Below are 21476 nucleotides of genomic sequence, written 5' to 3' on the forward strand. Positions count from 1 at the left end.
AGGCTCTCCTGTAACTCTTTTATTCACTTGAACTTGTTTTCCTCCCTTCTTTTTTTTTTTTTTTTCTTCACTGCAAATAAGTCTATCCAATTCTCATCTTAAGGCACGATTTTGAATTAATTCTACCTCTGTGCTTTTTCATGCGCCATGCATCTCATCAGAAATGTCTTCTTTTGACTGTAGTAATCTGTGCCTAAGAACTTCTTCTAGACCAAGAAGATGAGAAAAGACTTCTCAGCTTATTTCCATGCCATGCTGATCTTTCTACCACTGGACAGTTCTTTACGCACTAGAGTTCTCTTTCCTGTTCTTGATACTCTCTATTGCTGTTCTACTTATAATTCAACTGTCAGCTTATAAATTTGTATAAGCTGTCACTTAGTGATTCCAAAACTTGATTATTATTAGAATCAACCAAGGAACGCTTTAAAAATAGTTTCCAAGGCTCCCCACCCCAGACTTATTGAAACTAAATCTCTAGCCTTTATGCTACGTACTCTGTATTTTCAAATCCCTTTGTTGAGTATGATTGACATGCAGAATGCCATATATTTAATGTTCAGAAGATAAGTATACATCTGTGGGAAAAAAAATGAAATGTTTCATGAATTTGTGTGTTCTCCTTATATGGGGTCATGCTAATCTTCTCTGTATCGTTCTAATTTTAGTATATGTACTGCTGAAGTGAACACTTCAATCTATATTTTTACTTTATATTTCAAGCAAACTTTGTAATGGATTTTAAACGACCGATTTGCTAGGCATGTATTGTGTACCATCAATTTAGATATCCTATAAATTATATTAGTTGAGTGTAATGAAATTTAGATGCACTCACCTTTCTGTCCAGGCTTGTAGATGGGCATCTGTCTGAAAAAGACCATGTTTTCTTGGGGCCTGATTGCTACCAATGTTCTCTCTTCCTGACTGAGCGTTGCTCCTTTAGCAGAGAAGGTAATGAAAGCCAGTCTGGCCTGAGGAAACTAGGGAGCAAATAAATACAAGATTGCTGTCTGTTTTATCAAAAAATCCCTCCCACTATGTGTTGGCGTCACTAAAAGTTTTAATTCATAACTTGTCGTATCTATTTTTTGAATAACCAATCTTGTTTATTTCTTTTGTTTTGTCACTTTCTTATCTCATCTCATCATTTAAATTAATTCTTTTCCTTTCTTAAAACTTTCCTTCTCTGCATTGGAATATTTCCTTTTAAATACCTTCTTCCTGTCAACAAATTTCTGTCCTAAAATCAAATGGCTTTGGCTCATCCCCTTGTCACCATCTATGACTGTACTTACATCATCCCAAACTGAGGACTATATTATTATTTTAAAATTAAAAGAAATTTACACACACAGAAAAATAGTCTGATGTCTGTCTGTGGAAAGTCAATTTTATGAGTACATTTTGTACACCTGCAATATTCTTTTCCCTATGAAATAGAATGAAGTATTTATCTCCAAGTTGATACATTTGAAGAAATCCTGTCTGGTAACATTCTCTTCAAATATTTCGGTCTGGATCTCACCATAGTTGAGGGAGACAGTCAAAACAACAGATTCTGTTTTGAAGATTGAAAAGCTATGCGTAAGCTTTACCTAAAGAGCTCTGTTGTAGAACAGAAAGGACGAGCAGAGCATATAGTCTACAAAATTTAAGCAAGAACATTGAAATTGAAAGTGTCAAAGCAATGTTTAGCTACTTAGCAATTATTTTGTTAACTGAAGGATTTTGGAGTTTAAGAAAAGTGCATTTTTTACAATTTTATTTATTTATTTATTTATTTTTGGCTGTGATGGGTCTTTGCTGCTGCGCGCGGGCTTTCTCTAGTTGCGGCGAGCGGGGGCTACTCTTCGTTGCGGTGCGCGGGCTTCTCATTGCGGTGGCTTCTCTTGTTGCGGAGCACGGGCTCTAGGCACATGGGCTTCAGTAGTTGCAGCTAGCGGGCTCAGTAGTTGTGGCACGCGGGCCTTAGAGCGCAGGCTCAATAGTTGTGGCACATGGGCTTAGTTGCTCCACGGCATGTGGGATCTTCCCGGACCAGGGCTTGAACCCGCGTCCCCTGCATTGGTAGGCGGATTCTTAATCACTGCACCACCAGGGAAGTCCCAAGTGCATTATTTTTTAATGTTAGAAATACATCAGAAGGCTGAATCTGAGGACTTGAAATTCATGAAACAGAAGGATGCTGGCCTATGAATTACATTTTGTAGCCCCAACAAAGGAAATCCCAATAACAAAGCAGCAGTTGATTAAAATCATTAGTTTTATAAAGGTTAGCAGTGTCAGTCTCTTCATACGATGCTTTGCCTCCAAATTGATAGTGCAAATTTCATTTCAGATTTGCCCACTCTTAGTTCAGCTTCTTTCCTCAGCAGCCCACTGATGCCTCTTCTTCAACATAAATACAACGTTAGAGCTCTTAATTACATTCTGGATATTTACTAGGCAAACATGATGATGCCTTTCAAGTTTGGAATTTACCGTATGAATTAATATATTTTTGATTATATCATGAAATGGTAATATTGCTTAACAGCAAATTACTGTAATAAAAATGTAATTAAACTTGAGCTTTCAATACCAAGCTCTATTTGGCTTCCTCATGTAACAGTAAAACCCTATGCAATCATTTGCATTTTTGGAGAATGAGAGATGTAGATAAATGAGAAAAACACCCGGAAGTATTCTCATCTACATCAGGATCAAAACAGAAGTCACAGACTGTACTCACCAGATCCATGTAGATCCAGGTACAGTGTGCTGGGAGCTCAGACATTCTCACTGGCAAGGAAAGCCTGTTGTGGAGTTTTATAGATCCATTCAGCTGCTTCTGTCATTCTTAAAGTGTAACACTTGTAACCTCATTGGATATTTTCTTTGAATTTTGATCACCTCCCAGTACCTGTCTATTACATGCCACTAGATGCAAAACTCAAATATCACCATCTCATTTATGAAAAAATTTACATTGACACTTAGACTTAAAAGATGACACCTGTGGGTGAATTTTTCAAGCACAAATTAAATCTCATTTCTGTAAGTTCAATTTTATCACAAATGAATTTATATCTCACTACACTATTATTTCCTGGTTGAGCTCTAAATTTGTGTTGAAAACTTAGTACCCATTTCTGGTTGATAATAGTTCCATAGAGTTATTGCTATGGGAGCAATTTACAAGTAATGATAGTGAGTGACCTAAGGAAGTTCAGATTGAAAAAAAAAGAATTATCTTCTATTTTTATAGGTAATTACTGATTTATTTTCTATATGATATATTTTTGCATGCCAAATATATTCTGAATATTCTAAATTAAGAGAAAATAAGTAACCCCGGACCTCAAATTTTTAATGTAACGAAGATAAGAAAAATAAAGATAATAACTGACACCGTTTATTATTGTTGGAATCACCCTTTATTGCTCCAAATAGCTTATGAATGTAGCAAGGTACATAAAGTGACACTTATTCATTAATTTATTCAGCAAGAGAAACTGCCATCTTGAAGATATTCTTAGACTGTTCCCTTGAAATGGAGACAGAAAGTCACCTATGTAAACATCAGGCAAGCTGGCACCCACTGCTGCTTGGCAAGAATGCAACAAGATGTTCACTAGTTGCTTTTTTCTTACTTCTTGCCCTCCCCCCATTACTTTTTTGAGGTTGCATCTCTTTTTATTCCTTGATAAACAGAGCTCAGGGAAGTGGTGCAGCAATTTCCTTTAGAAACTTAAGAGGACTTCTGGGAGATAAAGAAATCACCTTCTTGTTCACAGGGAAACTTGTTGAGATGGATTTGTGTGGATTTAGGTAAGCCTTTATCAAGGTCTAGTGATCTGTAAAATGAAGGTCTCCTGGCAGAACACCAAAGTATTACTTTCTTTTTTTTTTTTTTTTTTTTGCATTGCATTCTCTTTTTTCCTTTTCCAAGAATATTGCCAAGTATTTTGTGTTACCTTATCTCTAGGAATTTGACTCAATACGAAACACTTGAAGACGATCTCATGATTGCTGTGATTACATCACATATCACAAAGGAATCGTCTGCTGAGCTCTTCTCTAATATTGCCCTTTTACCGTAAATGGCAGGAAATCCATTCCATACTACCAATAGACCAACTCTTTTCTTCCCCTAAAATGCAAATTAATTATACGTGTCCTCTTTAAAAACTTTTGAATGGTCCATAATTACCTACAGGATAAATCCCAAACTCATTAGTAAGTTTCTTCTTAAGAAAGTTCTTAAGGTTTCCAACTTTAGCATCCAGTTAATATTCACACATTTAATATATAAAGACATTTTATATCCAGATAATTTTGTCTACAAAGAAAAATGACTGAAGATTATATAGGCAACGTATACTCTTAAAAAGTAAATAGGTAGTATTTACTGGTGAAAAGTAAAAATAAAAAAGAGAAAAAACGAAACTGTTTCCAGTCTTGTAAAAAAATATCCCAAGTTCCATGGGCTTCCCTGGTGGTGCAGCGGTTGAGAATCTGCCTGCCAATGCAGGGCACACGGGTTCGAGCCCTGGTCCGGGAAGATCCCACATGCCGCGGAGCGACTAGGCCCGTGAGCCACAATTGCTGAGCCTGCGCGTCTGGAGCCTGTGCTCCGCAACAAGAGAGGCCGCGATAACGAGAGGCCCGCGCACCGCGATGAAGAGTGGCCCCCGCTTGCCGCAACTAGAGAAAGCCCTTGCACAGAAACGAAGACCCAACACAGCCATAAATAAATAAATAAACAAAACAAAACAAAAATATCCCAAGTTCCAAAGTCAAGTTTGGAGTATAACTTTTGTTCTGTCCTATATCCTTCTCATCTTTCAGGCTTCACTTTCTTTAAGGTATGGTTTCTTAGGTAGTATTTATAATTTTTAATATTAAGAAGATAGAAAATTTCTGGAAAGAACCCTAATCATTTTGCAACCTTTGGTGATAATCACTTTGATGATAGAGATATTGCTTTGCACAACATTCAGTGTTATGCAATTGTTTCCTCTTGGGTAAAGGCTAAAGGGCAAAGGGAAAATGTGCCTGGAATTGATCATGGGTTGTGTAATGAATGAGAGCGTGTCCTTCCCTCTGCGGAACATGTTCTTGACGAGAATTCTACCCACAACCCCAGCAGGAAGACACATCCTGCAGCAGATGGTAAGCAATGCGCCTCTGTCTTCTCCCTTCAAACCCCTCTTTGTGTGAACATCCACAGGAGTATGTACCCGGGGTGGGGCCGTGGAGCGGGGGAGCAAGCTCACAGTGTTCTCTTTGGAATTACCTTTACCTAAAAGAATAAGGTTTCTGTAAACTTGTTTTGATTTTGGCATCAAAGTTGTCACAGCAAATTATAAAAATTTCCAGAATCTTTTTGCCAGCAGAGGCCGACTTACTCTTCCAGGCAGAGTGAGGTTGGGAACGAACGCACCCTGCTGGGAAAGCACTGCAGCAAATGCCACCCCTTTGCATCAAAAGTTATAATTTTGTTGTAGCCAAAAGGAAGCTACATTTACTCACCCTGTATTTTAAGTATTAGTATATTAAGAATGTAGGTTGTGTGTAGAATTTTCCTTCCTTTCCCTGGATGGAACCTCACAGCCTGCTTTTGGATTCTGGTTCTATGACTTATCAGACAAATGGCCTCGGATGAGCCACGTAAATTCCCTGTGCTTCTCTTTCTTTGTCTATGAATGGAAATAATTATAATAGCAATGATTTATAAGTTTATTGTGGGGGTTAAATAAATTAATATATTTAAAGTGATTAGCACAGTGCCTGACATGTAGAAAACATTGGATATGTCCCTTCTGAGATGGAATATTACACACACACACACATACGCGCACACACACACACACACACACACACACAGCCCAAAGTCCCAGTCATGGAGAGCATTACTGTGAGCAATGGATGATTCATGTCAGCCAGACATCTGTACCGGCCCCTCTGCAAATGATTTCCCAGGATTAGTAATTAGAAAGAACTTTAAAAAGGAGGTATCGTCGGTTCTCTATGAAGATAAGATAGGAAAACAGAAGCAAGGAATTGGGGAAAAAAATGAATGATAAAGAAAATTTTACCAGCTGTAAGTAAAAGAATGCCTAACTAACAGAGATTTTAAAATACCAAACATTTATTATCTCATTTGGCACAAATTCTGAGGAAGGCGGTATCAGCATTAGTTCAGCAGCTCACCAATGCCATCAAGAAGTTTCTTCCATTCTTTCTGCTCTACTTCTTTGGTATATCAGTATTATTTGTCTTTTTGGCCACAGTTGGGCTCCTAAAGCAGCCCAAATAAATATTATTTCTTCCCAACAATATCCCAATATGGAAGAAAAGGAGTCAGTAAAAAAAGAATATTTTGCTTCTGAATCTCTCTCTCTCTGTGTCACCCTCTCTACCAGGGAGCAAAATCACTCTGGATGCTGTACCAGGAGACACACTCCTGTATAGGTCCTCAGTCAGATTTGGTTTATATTTCTCATTGTTAGACCAAAGTAGTGATCTGGGGCGTGTCCTTTAGAAATTTCCCTCCAAGGCTGAAGTACTTGAAACCCCAGTTGCCGGGAATCTTGGTGGCTGCTGGCTCTGATGAATTCAGCTCCGAGAATTTCCCTCAGTATCAGAAAGACTTTTCACCCAAGTTCCCTCCTCTTCCTTAGAGGCAGCCTGGTATCCAAGGACGGGTGTTGTGATGGTATAGAGACCTGGTTCCCTTGCCTTAAGGTAGGAGAGCCCTAAAAGACCACTCCAGCCCCACAGCTCACCATGCCCTGTAACTTTTCTCGGGACCCATTGCAATTCAACTCCTCTTGTATGTACAATCCCGACTCCTTTATCCTCCACTGGTGTTGATCTTTAAAGCTGTCCCCAGTAAACCCCCTACACACACATCTCCATCCCAGGGTCTGTGTTTCAGGGAAACTGACCTGTGAACACCAGTCACTGTCAGAGGAGACAGTGATAATGTGATTGGCTTAAAAAATTATGCTCTATCCAAAAGCACCCTGAGGCCAGACCAAAACACAAGTTTTCATCTTACTTCACTGGTTTCTCCTTCATTTATTTATTCTTCCTCGACTTGCCCCTACCCCACATTTTAATGTTGAGTGCCTCAAAGCAAAGTCCTTGATCTTCCTCTCTATGTAGATTCACTGCCATAGAGATCTCTTCCCATCCATGGTCTATGTGCTAACATGTCCCAAATTTATTTTTTTTAACCCCGAGCTCTCTCCCAAATTTCTGTACTGATTGCTCAACTTCCAACCTGTTATCTCCATTTGAGTATATAAAATCACAAAAACTCTCTATGTCCAAAGATGAATTCCTAATCTCCTACTCAAGCCTACTTCAACCCCAGCAGCTCAGGTGATGGCAATTCTATTTTTCAGTAGCTCAGACCATACTGAGCACGGGAATAATCTCTGGTCACTCTTTTTTGTCATTCCTTATATCCAATTCATCAGGAAATTCTACTGGTTTTACCTTCAAAATATACCTAGAATCTGATAATTTCTTACTATCTCCACTGCTACAACCCTGGTCCAAGCCACCATCATTTTTTGCCTGGATTCCTGCAATAGCTGCTACCAGGCCTCCTACAGCCTGTTCTCAACACAGCAGCCAGGTGATCAGTTTCAAACATAACCGGACCAGGTCACTCCTCTGTCCAAAATCCTGCAAAAAAGTGTGATTACTTTACATGATTACTATCATGTAAGAACATGACAGATGGAATGAGTTATTCCCATGTCCAAGTACTTCTGTGTGGAGAGGGAAGAGGGGCAAGTGCCATACCATGTTTTGCTTTGCTAACACCAGCCTCATCCAAATCAGAGCTATACATCCTCCATGATCTACTCCACGGTGGTCTAGTTTACTATGGACATCTTCTTACACACACACACACACACACACACACACACACATATCAAAGCTTCGCATTTCCCATTCAACACTCCTAAACTGGAGTATCCCTTCTGTCCCATTTTCTATTAAAATTTGGACCAGGGAAATGACTTTGGTTTTCTGTCCAAAATAAACTGGGGAGATGTTTTAATGAAAAGGGAAAGTAACAAGCTATATTGTTTGTCTACAGTTTTCTCTTCTTCAGAAGATATTTTGATCTCAGTTCCCTGATACCTTCTGTTCTCACTGTGATACTGAAAAATTTTGCAAGTGTCAACATTACATCCCAGACTTTCTCTGTGCCTTGAAGAACAGTAGCTGACTTTGCCATGCCCTTCTTTTCTCATTATAATCTGAGGGACAATTTCATTATCTGAGTAAACTAACTATTGGATACATGTTGAGTAAAATGAGGACTGAGAATTGATTATTTACTTAGGCAGAAAAAGGAAGTTTCCCACCAAGAGACATTATTTGCCACGAAGTGAATTTCCTTCATTTTTCTTGAATCTTTAGCACAAAATGTACTAGAAGAGTCACATTTTCCTTGAGTGGAATCCTTGAATATTTATAGAGTCTGAGGTGTTTTTTAAAAAAATATGAGTACTGATTATCTATCTATACATGTGATGTGATATTTTGGTAAACTCGGTATAAAGGAATTGTTAACACAGTGAAAGAAATTTTTGTGCACCACACATGGGCTGACACAAGCAGTTTATCTAGGATGAATCAATTAATAAACATTTATGAAGGGTCCAGTTGTAGTTTAGGCACTATTGGCAGTGTACATTGGGTAGAGAGACTACAAGAATAAATAAGTCTAACCATCTTCTATTAAGATACTCTATTCTTAATTTGTTGAATACCTATAGATGCTAGGACACTCTGTTTCCAATTTTTTGAACTCCACAACTGGAGAATTTATCTCTAGCTTTTTCCCGTCTGTAGCAGAGTCTCAGCAGAGTCAGAAGCCTGTACTGAAATCGGTAGAGAAATCATTTCACTTCCATCCCTGTTTCCTCCAGTTTCTTCCTGCTTCCATCTTCTCAATATTAACTCATTGCTGTAACGTAGTGTTAGGTTAAGCAAAAGACAGACATTGAGTACTGCTCTTCAGGAATAAGTGGTAAGCTCAGAACCATAAAATAATTTTTTTTTTTTATAAGAGACTCTTTTTTTTTTTTTTAATTTATTTATTCATTTATGGCTGTGTTGGGTCTTCGTTTCTGTGCGAGGGCCTTCTCCAGTTGTGGCAAGCGGGGGCCACTCTTCATCGCAGTGCGCAGGCCTCTCACTATCGCGGCCTCTCCCGTTGCGGAGCACAGGCTCCAGACGCGCAGGCTCAGCAATTGTGGCTCACGGGCCCAGTCGCTCCGTGGCATGTGGGATCTTCCCAGACCAGGGCTCGAACCCGTGTGCCCTGCATTGGCGGGCAGATTCTCAACCACTGCGCCACCAGGGAAGCCCCATAAAATAATTTTTAGATAAATAAAATGTCCTTGGATTACCCTCTCAACCAATAAATCCAGCAGTTAATTTGTGACTTTCTAAGTATACTCTCCCCTCCCCCCCACTCTTTGATATTTCATCGGCAAGAGTCTGTTTTGTATTCTGTGTGTTTCTTTTTATTTCATTGAGCTCACATGCCCCCTGGCAAACCTGCCTTTCTCTTTCTCTAGATGTTGGAGGATTCCGTATTCTATCTAAAAACTTGAATTCAGAATTGACAATAGTAAAGCAAATTACTAGAGTTGCTATCAAACAAAGCCTTGAGTTTTCTAGGATGAAAATTATGAATGATGCATTGAAAAAAAAGAAAATCATAGACTCTGATGCAAAAGCACAGCATTTAATGGAATAGTAAAGAAACAAAATCTGATAAGAAGTCATAGCAAGCAGAATGCAGACTATTCAGGATGTGAGGCAGTTCATGGTTTTCTTCCAGGTTTGATATAGAAAAATGAGTTTGTTCAAAGTAAATTGTTTTCTACCTGGGACTTAAAAATATAGTTCAAACAATAAATAAATGTGTATTTGTATATATATAATATGTGTGTGTATATATATACATATACACATTTATTTATTTATTGTAGATAAACAAATACTTATATACAAACATGCACAAATATATACAAATATATACGATGTGTATAAAATATGTACATACTTATTTAATAACCTATCAATTTATAAAACAAAGATGAGAGGTTTTTTTTTTTAAAAAATGAAACATTTATAAAAAGCACATATATAGCTTAAAATTCTTTAAAGCTGTCTTAAAGACATTAATAAAGATCTTAATGTACCTATCAGGTAAGTACCTATCAGAGTACTTATCTAATGAACGTAATTATATAGACATTGTGAAGTACGAGAGACTTCTCTTTGCTTCATCTATTGTTTTATCTTCTTAGGTTTTCATTTTCTTACCAGATGTATTTTTAACAGTCTAAGATGCATGTAATTTCCTTACTTTTTTGCGTGCTTTGTTTTGGCTCACTGGGAAATGGAAGCACTGCTGATGTAAGAAGCAAGGGCATATTCATTTGGATAATAAAAGGAAAGTTCATCCTTATCAAATCTCCAACTTTCTATAAACAGATTATGTCAGACAATAGAGACACACTAAGTCTAACCTTTCCAATAATTTTGCAAGAGTGTCAATCACATCTATTTTCTAAATCCAGGAATATCCTATTAAAGTTTAAGGCACTTGACAAAGTACATTCAATTAGTTGGTGACACAGCCAGAATTCAAAGACAAACTTTGCATGACATTCAACGAGAAGCTAATACCACTAACCTTCCAGGGAAAATTTTTATCTTCTTTACAACATCTTAATAATTGTTTTGAAACCTAATCTATCCAGATATTTTCCTATAACATTTCAGAATATGGCTCGCTCCTCTTCTCAAATTAAAGAGGCAACATGAAATGGTAAGTCTCGGCCATTAACAACAAAAACAACAGCAACAAGACCTGGAAGCTTAGCTAGTCTGTATTTCAAGTTAAAGGTGAGCTCCTTTGCATTATATCAAAAGGATTCTAGGTGTTGAAAAACTCTGGTAAATAGAAAATAGCCCAGTCAGAAGTTATATATATCATGGAGTAAAAAAATCAATATATAAAGTAAAAGCAGATATTGAAGACTGAGGATGATTTTGGAAAATTACGTAGCTCAGGGAATCCTAGATACAGATATTATGTTCAATAGTTCTAGAGTATGGTTGCTGCTTGCCTACCTTTTTCATAATAATCGTAGACCATGACTGGGGCTGGCTTAATGTTTGACACATGGTTACTCTGCTCAACGGAGAAGGTGAAACTCTTTGCTGTACCACAAACCTGTAAAGATACAAATTATAAACACATCAGAGCAAGTCTACAAAAAAGAAAATCACAGAGCAAATTATTTCCAGAAGTTTATGTTCTACCCAATTAAATAAATCCAGGGTATCATGATCTAATATAATGACAAAATAATGAGTTACGTAACATTAAATTGTATAAAATGTTAAATTTCACTGATTATATTGAGGTGCACGAAATTTAGTTGAAAACATTATAAAAATGTAGGCATTTATGTGAAGGTTAATGAGGTATACATAGAAAGGATGACCCTGGAACTCATGCCAGCCTCCGCTGGAGTTCAAGTCAAACTATAAAAGAATTATACATCTTTGACCAGACTATATTAGATACTGTGAGGAATAAAAAACAGAGAAATGATGTTTCTAAACTTGAGAATCATCTAGTCAGGTAGCCAAGGCATATATGAAATAGCATAAGAGTTAACAGGGAGAAGATGTTTAGTGGGATGAAAGAAAACTGATCATCTTTAATGTCTCATGAATTTTTGACAAGCCCTATCATGTATATCTATAAGAAATAGAAGCATCCAATTACCCTCAGAAGAAAAAGAAAGCCACGGAGGAAAAAATTATTGTCAACTTACATTTTCCAGGTAGAAAAGAACATGGTCATTCTTGAATTCACTCTTCGTTACTTGGCCATTGCTTTCAAGCTTTAAAGAGAGGGAGAGATAGATGTGAAAGAGTACCATTCCAGATTGAATGTTTCATGTTTTTTCTTTAACCAATTGTCAGGAATTTATTTTATGAATGTTCCCTTGTGCCATCATGTTTTCATAAGCACAAGTAGGAATTAATTTAAAAAATAGGTTATGAACTATGGGAAATAATGACTGCTAATTGCTACAAATTAAGAACCCATCCCTCCACTGTTCTGGCAAAAATATAAATGTGAATTGTGCATAAGTTTGTTTAAGTGAAGAATCCCATGGCTTGGTTTTGCTAACCAATTATTTCATCAACATACTACTGCTTTTTCTGGGCTGAGAGATTGGGCTTCTCATTTACCTCCTCAATGAATGACATGACAGGAGTAAAGCCTGATAGCATTTTTACAACAACAAGGACCAACTGGAGTTATTGTGAATTCCAGTGTATCTGACATTTAAAAACAAAACACTAGCTAAGACATCATTTTAGAAGAGTGACAATCTTATGGCAAGGGTGTGAGTACATAGATACCAACTTGCTGTAAGTCTGGAGGAGAGGCAAAAGCTGGAGAGGAAAGATCTGAAGACAGTCATTCTCATACGTCTGGAAACAATTAGAGTGATCATGGATGAGATGATTCAAAGCAACGTAAGTTGGAGTAAAGAATGAATGATCTGGACCTAGAATCTCCCCCAGTCCTGCTTTTAAGCTTACCTGAGGCCTCAAAGTAAGAACTTATAGACAAAACTTTAAAACTTATGTTCCATATACTCATGTTAGTGTTAGATTTGTACAACACTTAAAAGAGACCTTTGTTTAGAAAGCAGGATGTTGGCAGAATCATACAACAGATATGCCCCAAGAGATTTTCTAGGTTATATCCCTGACTTTGGGACATGAAGTTAAGAGCAGTGTATTCCGTTCTTAGCACTGAGGTGCAACAGATTTTCATTTGGAAATCCTAAGAAAAATCCCCCAAACTAATTTTACTCAGTGTTTCACATATTAACCAAGATTAAAACTCTTTGGTGCCTATAAATTATATTTTAATTCAAGAGAATTATTTTGCTTTTCTACTCTGAAAAAAAATTTTAAATTTTGCTCTGTACAGTTATAATTAAATAAGCATTTGTAGGTTTTCTCTTATCGGTCCTCCTGTGTTTGTCTTTAGAAAGAAAAATTGTATCTCCATTGTCCAAAACTGACAGTGATTCCACACAAAAAAGTGGTTGCATTGCTGGAGTATTAGTGTGGCAGAAGCTTCCAAATTGCATACAGTACAAATTATATTTGCATAATTCTAGCTTTGATTTAGTTGAAGATGTACTAAGTTGTGCTGTGTGCACAGAGAGCAATAAAGTGGCTATGCTACAGAAATATCACCATCAACATGTGAACTCATGATGACTAACATTATTAATATTTTTAAAAATTAAAAAAAATTTTATATAATTTTAAAGGTTACTTTCCATTTACAGTTATTACAAAATATTGGCTATATTCCCCGTGTTATACAATACATCCCTGAGCCTATCTTATAGCCTCTATGGTTTGTACCTCTCATTCCCCCATCCCTATATCGCCCCTCCCCGCTCTCCTCACTGGTAACCACTAGTTTGTTCTCTGTATCTGTGAGTCTGCTTTTTTGTTATATTCACTAGTTTGTTGTATTTTTTAGATGCCACAAATAAATGATATCATACAGTATTTATCTTTCTCTGTCTGACTTATTTCACGTAGTATAATGCCCTCCAAGTCCATCCATGGACTTCTTTATCCATACATCTGTTGATGGACACTTAGGTCACTTCCATGTCTTGGCTATTATAAATAATGCTGCTATGAACATTGGGGTGCATGTGTCTTTTCAAATTAGTGTTTTTGATATTTTGTTATTTTGCTACTGTTTAAAATAATTCTTTTCTGATGTGCCACTTTCTCTCTAACCTGAGACTTGATATCAAAATGGGACACTTACTTGAGGGTTACTGTCAGGTCAAGATTACTCTGGAATATGTCTGAAGAGTTTTTCTTTACCATTTCCAAGGAAAGGGAAAATCCAGATTCCTTCTTAGGTAGTAGCACATTATACCTCAGGGTAGCCTAGAAAGAACAGCAAATTGTAAGAAAATCCATCCATTTATCCTGTAGTAACAATTGAAGCACTTATTGTTTCTCTTATTTCCATTATTAATGTACTTTGTTTTATACCTTCACTATCAGGGAATAAGGCTAAATGTAATCACTTGGTTTTCAGAAGACATAAGAATCTTTAATAATGTAATTTAGTGTATATATGGACATATAAACACTACCAAATGTAAAATAGATAGCTAGTGGGAAGCAGTCACATAGCACAGGGAGATCAGCCCGGTGCTTTGTGACCAGCTAGACGGGTGGGATAGGGAGGGTGGGAGGGAGGGAGATGCAAGAGGGAAGAGATATGGGGATATATGTATATGTATAACTGATACACTCTGTTATAAAGCAGAAACTAACACACCATTGTAAAGCAATTATACTCCAACAAAAACATTAAAAAAATAATGTACTTTAATAAAAATATCAGAATACTTTCTAACAGTGACATACCTCAAAAAACTTCTCAGTTATCCAGTTATCCTTAAGAGTAAGTAGGTCTTTACAAAATAACTTTAGTTTTCAGCTCCTGAGTGGAAAATATCAATGAGAAAAAGAGTAAACATGGAAATATGCGAAATGGTAAAATATCACTTTGTACATAACTGAACAGAGAGTCTGACTTTTTTACTGGCAAACATCCGTCTCCCTCACAGGTAGAGTTCTATTACCTGGAAAAATGTAGGTCTGAACACGGGACCAGTAAATGATTGTCACCGTTAACCTGGAAAATCTCACTGGATTCTTCACTGCTAAAGGTGACAGTGTTTTGGTCAACAGAGAAGGTTAAATTCATGTAGTGGGTTATGGAAAGAAGGCAGATGGGAGTGTCCTGCACAGAACAGTACAAGCATCGATCCAAGTTCTGTTATGATGCAGTAGTAGTCATTATTTGGCCATGAACTTTAAATCAACCCATAGAAATATTCCTATGACAGGTCAACAGAACAGCAAGAAGCAGCATTCTAAACATTAGGAAAAAATATATTTGCTTGTGCTAGTTGTTGCCATTTTTGTCAACAAATCTTAATTAGATTTTAGTTTTCTAAAGAATTTTATAATATCTGCTGTTGAAAATAGTGCCAAATCTGTTCTAAAAATTGAGGTGTTATATAATACAGCTGCCACAGATAATGCTTATGCCCAACTATCTTCAAAGATGGGAAGTCAGAATCCAGACAGGATTTCAGGAGATTCACTAACATATAGTTTTACTCAGAAACTAAGGCTGAAAAATAAGGAATGCAAGGAGGGAAGTGAAGACTTTCCTCGTGGGAATAAAACTGCATTTCTTTGCATTAAAATTTTGATGTATTTGTGGGGAGGAAGGTAATCTCCACGTCTTACCCTTCTGCCATCTTGGAGCTATCCTAATTGGGTTTTCCAAATCCAAGTGGGTGAGCTTCCTTGGCTACACTTTTGATGTTAAGTTCCATGTATGTGTGTTGTAGTACATGATATTTAAAAAGTAAATTTCCGTGAGAATTGTAAAAAAAAGCTTTTTTTCTTTTATGATACAGATTTCAAAGTGAATATTTGTATACTTGTTATTTAATCTATGTTTCATGGATCAACACTGGAGACCACTAGCTAGAGCCACTTGAAGCTAGAAAAATTCTAGTATTGTTTAGTTTGTACTAATTGATACCTATCTGGGTGGTGTAAAGCCTTTCTACTCAAATTGTGGTCCCTAGACCAGCAGTATTGGCTGCGTGTTAGAAATTCTCAGACCCCATCCCAGATCCACTGAATCAGAATCTGCATTTTGCCAAGAATCTCAGGTGATCTGTGTGCACTTAAAAAAAGACTAGATTGGTAATTAGGCCATTTGAGTTCTATTCTCCTAGTTCACCACTGTTAGGAAAATGACTTCAAAATTCTAGACTTTGCTCCCTTTATAAAACAAGATGATCTCTAAATTCACTTCGAATTCTGAAATTCATTGTCAAATGTCTAATCAATTTTATGTGTATTTCAAGAAGATGAATACACTTTTTTTTTTTACATATATCCCCTCTTTTTTTGGATATCCTTCCCATTTAGGTCACCACAGAGCACTGAGTTCTCTCTGCTCTACAATAGGTTCTCATTAGTTATCTATTTTATACATAGTATCAATAGTGTATATATGTCAATCCACTTTAAATGTTCCATTATTTCTGCTTTAGAGAAGAAATGGACACTTCTGTTGGAATATATTAATTCTGCAAATATGTATTGTGCTATGTCTTCTCTAAGGACAGAGAAGCTGGTTGTTTACAAGGGTATTCCGGGGAAGACCACAGTAACACCTACTGAAACACAGTAAGTGTGCAATAAGTATGCATAAGTAAATGGAAAATTGTATTAATCTAGAACTATTTCTAGGGACAGCAGGCCACCTCAGCCATGGAGACCTAGCCACACTCTCCTGTACTCCGCTTTTCCCATCCTTTCTCATTATGCCAAGCCTTGGAATTATAAAGAAGTATACATGTGTTTCAGGACACTCTTTAAACAAAATCTTAACAACTTATATTAAAAACAGCCTCCTTCATTACAGACCTAGAACCTAGGCATGCCAGAATTTCTTCTCTTCCTCTCACAAGGCGAAGAAGAATCCTGCAGAGTTACAGTATGATTTACATACTTCAAGATCTTTTCACTTGCTATTTCCTCTGCATGGAAAGCTCTTCTCCATAAATCTTTAAGGCTCACACCCTCATCAGCTTCAAGCCTTTCTTAAATGTCAACTATTCAACTCCAGCGTGGAGGACCTGTCCGCCACATCATCCACCTGGTATCAAGGAGGAGACGATGCTGGAAGATGCTGACTGCTGCCCAACGGCATCAAAGGTCTTTCCCAACCAAGAGGACCTCACTGACCTGCAGGTCACCATTGAGGACCCAGAGGGGACCCCATATGCGGGAAGCCTGTTCAGCATGAAAGTCCTGCTGGGAAAGGACTTCCCTGCCTCCCCACCCAAGGGCTACTTCCTGACCAAGATATTCCACCCAACGTGGGCACCAAAGGTGAGATCTGTGTTGAGGTGCTCACGATGGACTGGACAGCTGGGCCGGGCAACCAGTGTGTGTTGCAGACCATCAGGTGTCCTCTGATCGCCCTGACCCCCAGGCTGCACACCCACGTGGAGGCGGGCCGCCTGCTCAGGGAGAACCATGAGGAGTACCCGGCAGCCAGCAGGCTCACAGAGATCCGTGGGGGGCGCAGGTGGGCCCGGGGGCAGCAGGGCTGAGGGTCCCATGTCCAGGAAGCACGCAGGAGAGCACGATAAGAAGCTGGAGGCCAAGAAAAGGATGGACAAGAAGTAGGCACTGTGATACCTGTAGTGGCCTCTTCTCCCCTCCCACCCCTGACCTGACCTGACCCCGACCCCCAACTCTGTCAGTTATTTAAATTATGACTGAGGTGGGGGAGGGTGTGGGGATACTGGGACCTGGATTTGTTTTTCTAAATAAAACTGGAAGAGCAAACAAACAAACAAACAGCAAAAAAGTTAAGGTCTTTCCCTACCTTACTATTTTAAATTGAATTATTCTGGAGTATGCCCTATTCATGTTCCTTGCTTTCTTTTCTCAAGGCATTAATTTATCCTCTTAAGATAAACTGTATATAGTAGTATACATATATATATCTCTCTCTATATATAGTATACATATATAATATGTATTTATAATAATATATTAAATTTATTAAATATATATTAAATATAAAAGTATATATTTATATATACATACTTTGTTTGTTGATCGATTTCCCCACTAAAATGAAGGCAAAGATTTTGTATTCCCCACACCTAAAAGAATGCCTGGTACTGAATCAGTGCTCAATTAATATTTATTAAGTGAATAAATGTAGGGGCTCATCTTGTACTTTCCCTGCCTCAGGACTAGAATTAGCCATTTCTCCAAGGATTCTTTGTTTCTTTAAGAAGAAGATAGTATTTAGAAGTCAAGATCTGGAATGTTAGCAAAGGTGCATAGACAACTGATGGACAGATGGACAGATAGACACATACATCTATATTGGTGAGTCCACACTGATATCTCTAATTCCAATCTAATACATTAGAGTTATTCTGGCCTTCTACTTTTCAATATTTGTAAGTACATTTTCCAGTTGAGAGAAACGTGGCTGTTATTATCTGCAATACATTTATTTATTTGCTCAATTCATTTAATTTGCTCAATAGAATGAATCTCCAAACCAGTACTAGACGTCTCCTCCACCTGCCAGCCCCTCCGTCCACCTCGAATGTGCTTCTGCCCGACTCCCCTTTCCTTCCTCAGCACCCTGCCATCCTCTAAGGAGCCTCCATGTGTGGCTCTTCCGCCACAGACTGCCCCTGACACCACCCTATCAGGAAGGAAAGATGGAAAGGAAAAATGAGAAGGGAAGATAGGAAGGGAAAATGGGAAACAAAGGGACAATGGGAAGGGTGCGCATTTTATTATTCATTATTTCATCCAGGAGTTTGATGGATCGCTTCTGTAAATGTTGTTCCTTTTCTCTTTTTTTTTCTTTGTAAAAATATTCACATGGGTCTTCTAAGCTTCTTATTTGGGGCACAGTGTTAGTTATACACAAAGAAACATCAAGTGCTGAACACGCGCAGAAAGAAAATAAGGAAGAGTGGTTGCCGGTACTGTAGAAGCCAATCAAGGTTTGTAGAAGAAAATGGAACCAAAGCCTGATCTATGAGGCCCTATAAGATGGGACTCTCCCTAGTTATGTAACCTCAACTTCTTTCTCTCTTACTGTGAAAGGTCTGAGATAGCCCCCACTTGCAACGTGCAAGCTAACAGGTTAGCCTACCACAATTTCATGGATCCTGGCAAAAAAGCACAAGACTCTTGGTTTGGAAGTAGGGACCTTATTATTCCCAGAACAGCAAACAGTGTGAGTTACATGCCTTGGACTCCTCCCACCAATGCCCTAGTCCCACTGGAGTTGGGTCAGCCAGTCATGTGATTGCTGCACATACAGTGAGTTGGAGTCACAGCTGAGGAATCAGAAGCTTAGGAAACACCTTAAAAAAAAAAGATTGGGCTGCAAACAAACCTGCCTGATCTTTGCCCTAGAAGGGCAGATTGTCTCTTACACTGGACAACAAACAAATCTGCTCCCTGCTCCTAAACAAAACAGAAGTTCCCTCTACTTCCACGTCTGTTTGCTATAAAAGTACCCTTGAAAAGACAGCCCAGAACAAAAGCTGATGGCTCATCTATTAAACATGCAAAAATGCCAAGGACTTATGAACAACTGTCTCTCAACAATATCCATACCTTATTTCTACACCATCTTGGTTTCTGATGAACTTTCTCACAAATATGTTTCTTAGTGGGCCACTCTGATTAGGCTGACCACTAGGAACTCAGACCAAATTTGTTCAATTTTTCTTAGCATTTAATTAACACAACTATCAACAGGACTCCCAGCAGTCAGATGAGGTCAATCTAATGTACTGATCTCACCTATGCCCTTCCCAGGGTCCTAGACCCAACCAGCTAAACGAATCCATAAGCCACCAGGGTCTACCTTAGAAAGCCAGAGCCTTTTTTCTTGTTTATTTATTGACTTTTGTATGCAGTTTAAGACATTAATTCAGGTATAGTAGGATGTATTGGTGACTGCACAGACTCCACCTAAGCTTATAAGGAGAAAGGCTAAGGCAATTCTAACTTTTTTTTTTTTTTAAGTTAAAAAAAAATCTTTATTTCAGATAAAATTAATTCCATAATTAAGGATAAAACAAACACACTTCCTTGAGTCCATCATTTCAGGTGATTGTGATTTCCATGAACATTGGCGTTCCTGAGTATCATCTGAATATTTGCCGACATGCTTGTGGGAAGCTTCTGCAGCCTTTTCTTGGTAGGAATTCCAGTTTCTCTGAATTCTTCCCTTTCCTTCAGGTATTCCATTTTGCATTCTTCATAAAAGGCTGGATCATTATAGTAAGCAGTTACACATTCTTTCAATGAAGAATTTTCTTTCCGGCATTTTACTAGCATGAGGATTCCAGAGCCCTTGCAACATTTAGGGAAATCTTGAACTTGTTCAGAACATCTCTCTCGGGCCTTTTGTCTTATTATTTTAGGGATCAAAACATCTTTTTCGACATGTCTGAGATGCTGCGGGGTCGAGCGCCATGTCCACGCGTGGGAGGCGGCAGCCGCGTGACCGACCACACAGGTCAATTCTAACATTCTTTTTTAAAAATTTGTTTTATTGAAGTATAGTTGATAATTCTAACATTCTTAACAACCCTGGCCAGTGAGCTGAGGCTGATCTGAATGCCTTCCAGGGTGAAGGTTGGTGATATTGATCATTTCAGGTAAGCCCAGAACAAATTTTGTACCAACTATTCTAATTGTATTGTTCCTGTTATAGGCAAAACTACCATCAACCCAAAACTAAAATAGCCAGTTGTTTTACCAGCAAAATGGGTTTATTCTGGAATAGCAGAGAATTACAATTCAAGAGAGGCAACAGGAAAGGTGTTGTTCCTTCCTTTTCTTAAAAGCAGATGAAATTCCCATGTGAAAAATGTCCTCCCTTGGACCAGAAGAGAAGTAACATTCTTATCATCATGGATAAGAAGTTGAGACTGAATTTTATGCAAAGAATTCTATACAAACAGACCTTGTTAAAATAATTCTTATCTTCCTTTTTCCTCCTGGTTGAGTGTTACATGTGTGAGAGCTCTCCCTTCAGGGCTTCCTGACTCCATTTAAGGTGAGGTTTCCCTTTATTTTCACACTCCCCGAAGAGTGTACTTAAATAGCCAGTTGTCTTTCTGAGAAGCTTCCCCAAATAACCAAGGGTAGCTTCTTTTGGGAGCTGTCTTAGCTGTTTGAGAACTATGTGATTTACTGATGGTATTTCCTTAAACATGTTCAGGTCTCATGACTACCCCTAAGGTGCTAGTCACTGTATTTTGGCAATTGAGGCAGGTTAATGCCTTATTTCCACACAAGAGGTACAATTCCAAGGGTGTGCCTTGGGAAAAAATGCTATATGCAGTTGCTGGAGCTCCCAAGCAGGACTTACACATCAGTCTTAGGGCACAGACTGACAATGCCCCTGATGTAGCCCTCCAGCTGGCTGGTCTACCTTAGGAGGCCCAGTTCAGTTCGAATAATTGAGGCTAGTCTTTCTTTTTTGAGGGAATTTCTAAGGAAAGCTCATTCAACCTGTCCTGTTTGTCCAGGCCAACAGCTGGGTGCCATGTATGTAGCCCACTGAGAGAGGATGAGTAAGTGTGGGGAAGACACTGGAACAGTTGCAGGAGTTTTGTCTGAGAGGTACAGAACTGACACTGTCTCTTCCTATTTCCAATAGACTTTCTGGAAGAGTTCAGAGGAAGTACAATAAAATCATGGTTAGAACT

The 21476-nt window shown here is 38.2% G+C and overlaps 1 protein-coding gene, 1 non-coding gene and 2 pseudogenes across 2 annotated transcripts; 1 reads left to right on the plus strand and 3 right to left on the minus strand.

Moving 5' to 3' along the window:
* Positions 1-586: 586 nt before the first annotated feature.
* On the minus strand, positions 587-692 carry LOC137775960 (U6 spliceosomal RNA). The gene has a single exon (XR_011076091.1). It is a non-coding gene; the product is annotated as a U6 spliceosomal RNA (small nuclear RNA).
* A 9724-nt stretch (positions 693-10416) lies between these two features.
* LOC137775239 (ovostatin homolog 2-like) lies at positions 10417-14878 on the minus strand. Its single transcript, XM_068560916.1, has 5 exons — positions 14807-14878; positions 12301-12363; positions 11877-11945; positions 11164-11266; positions 10417-10466 (listed from the first exon to the last, which is right to left on the minus strand). Exons 1-5 carry the CDS (start codon positions 14876-14878, stop codon positions 10417-10419), a joined length of 357 nt encoding a protein of 118 aa, XP_068417017.1.
* A 1902-nt stretch (positions 14879-16780) lies between these two features.
* Positions 16781-17519, plus strand: LOC137775636 (ubiquitin-conjugating enzyme E2 S pseudogene; annotated as a pseudogene).
* A 2338-nt stretch (positions 17520-19857) lies between these two features.
* On the minus strand, positions 19858-20236 carry LOC137775242 (COX assembly mitochondrial protein homolog pseudogene; annotated as a pseudogene).
* Between the last annotated feature and the right edge of the window lie 1240 nt (positions 20237-21476).

The sequence above is a fragment of the Eschrichtius robustus genome, chromosome 13, assembly GCF_028021215.1.
Source record: "Eschrichtius robustus isolate mEscRob2 chromosome 13, mEscRob2.pri, whole genome shotgun sequence".
NCBI lineage: Eukaryota > Metazoa > Chordata > Mammalia > Artiodactyla > Eschrichtiidae > Eschrichtius > Eschrichtius robustus.

Coding starts and splice junctions, on each gene's coding strand:
- LOC137775239 (XM_068560916.1), bottom strand. CDS start 14,878: ATGAATTTAACCTTCTCTGTTGACCAAAACACTGTCACCTTTAGCAGT. Junction 11,946..12,300: donor TCATGTCATTCATTGAGGAG/GTAAATGAGAAG, acceptor CTCTCTTTAAAG/CTTGAAAGCAATGGCCAAGT. Junction 10,467..11,163: donor CTACGATTATTATGAAAAAG/GTAGGCAAGCAG, acceptor TTTATTATCCAA/ATGAATATGCCCTTGCTTCT.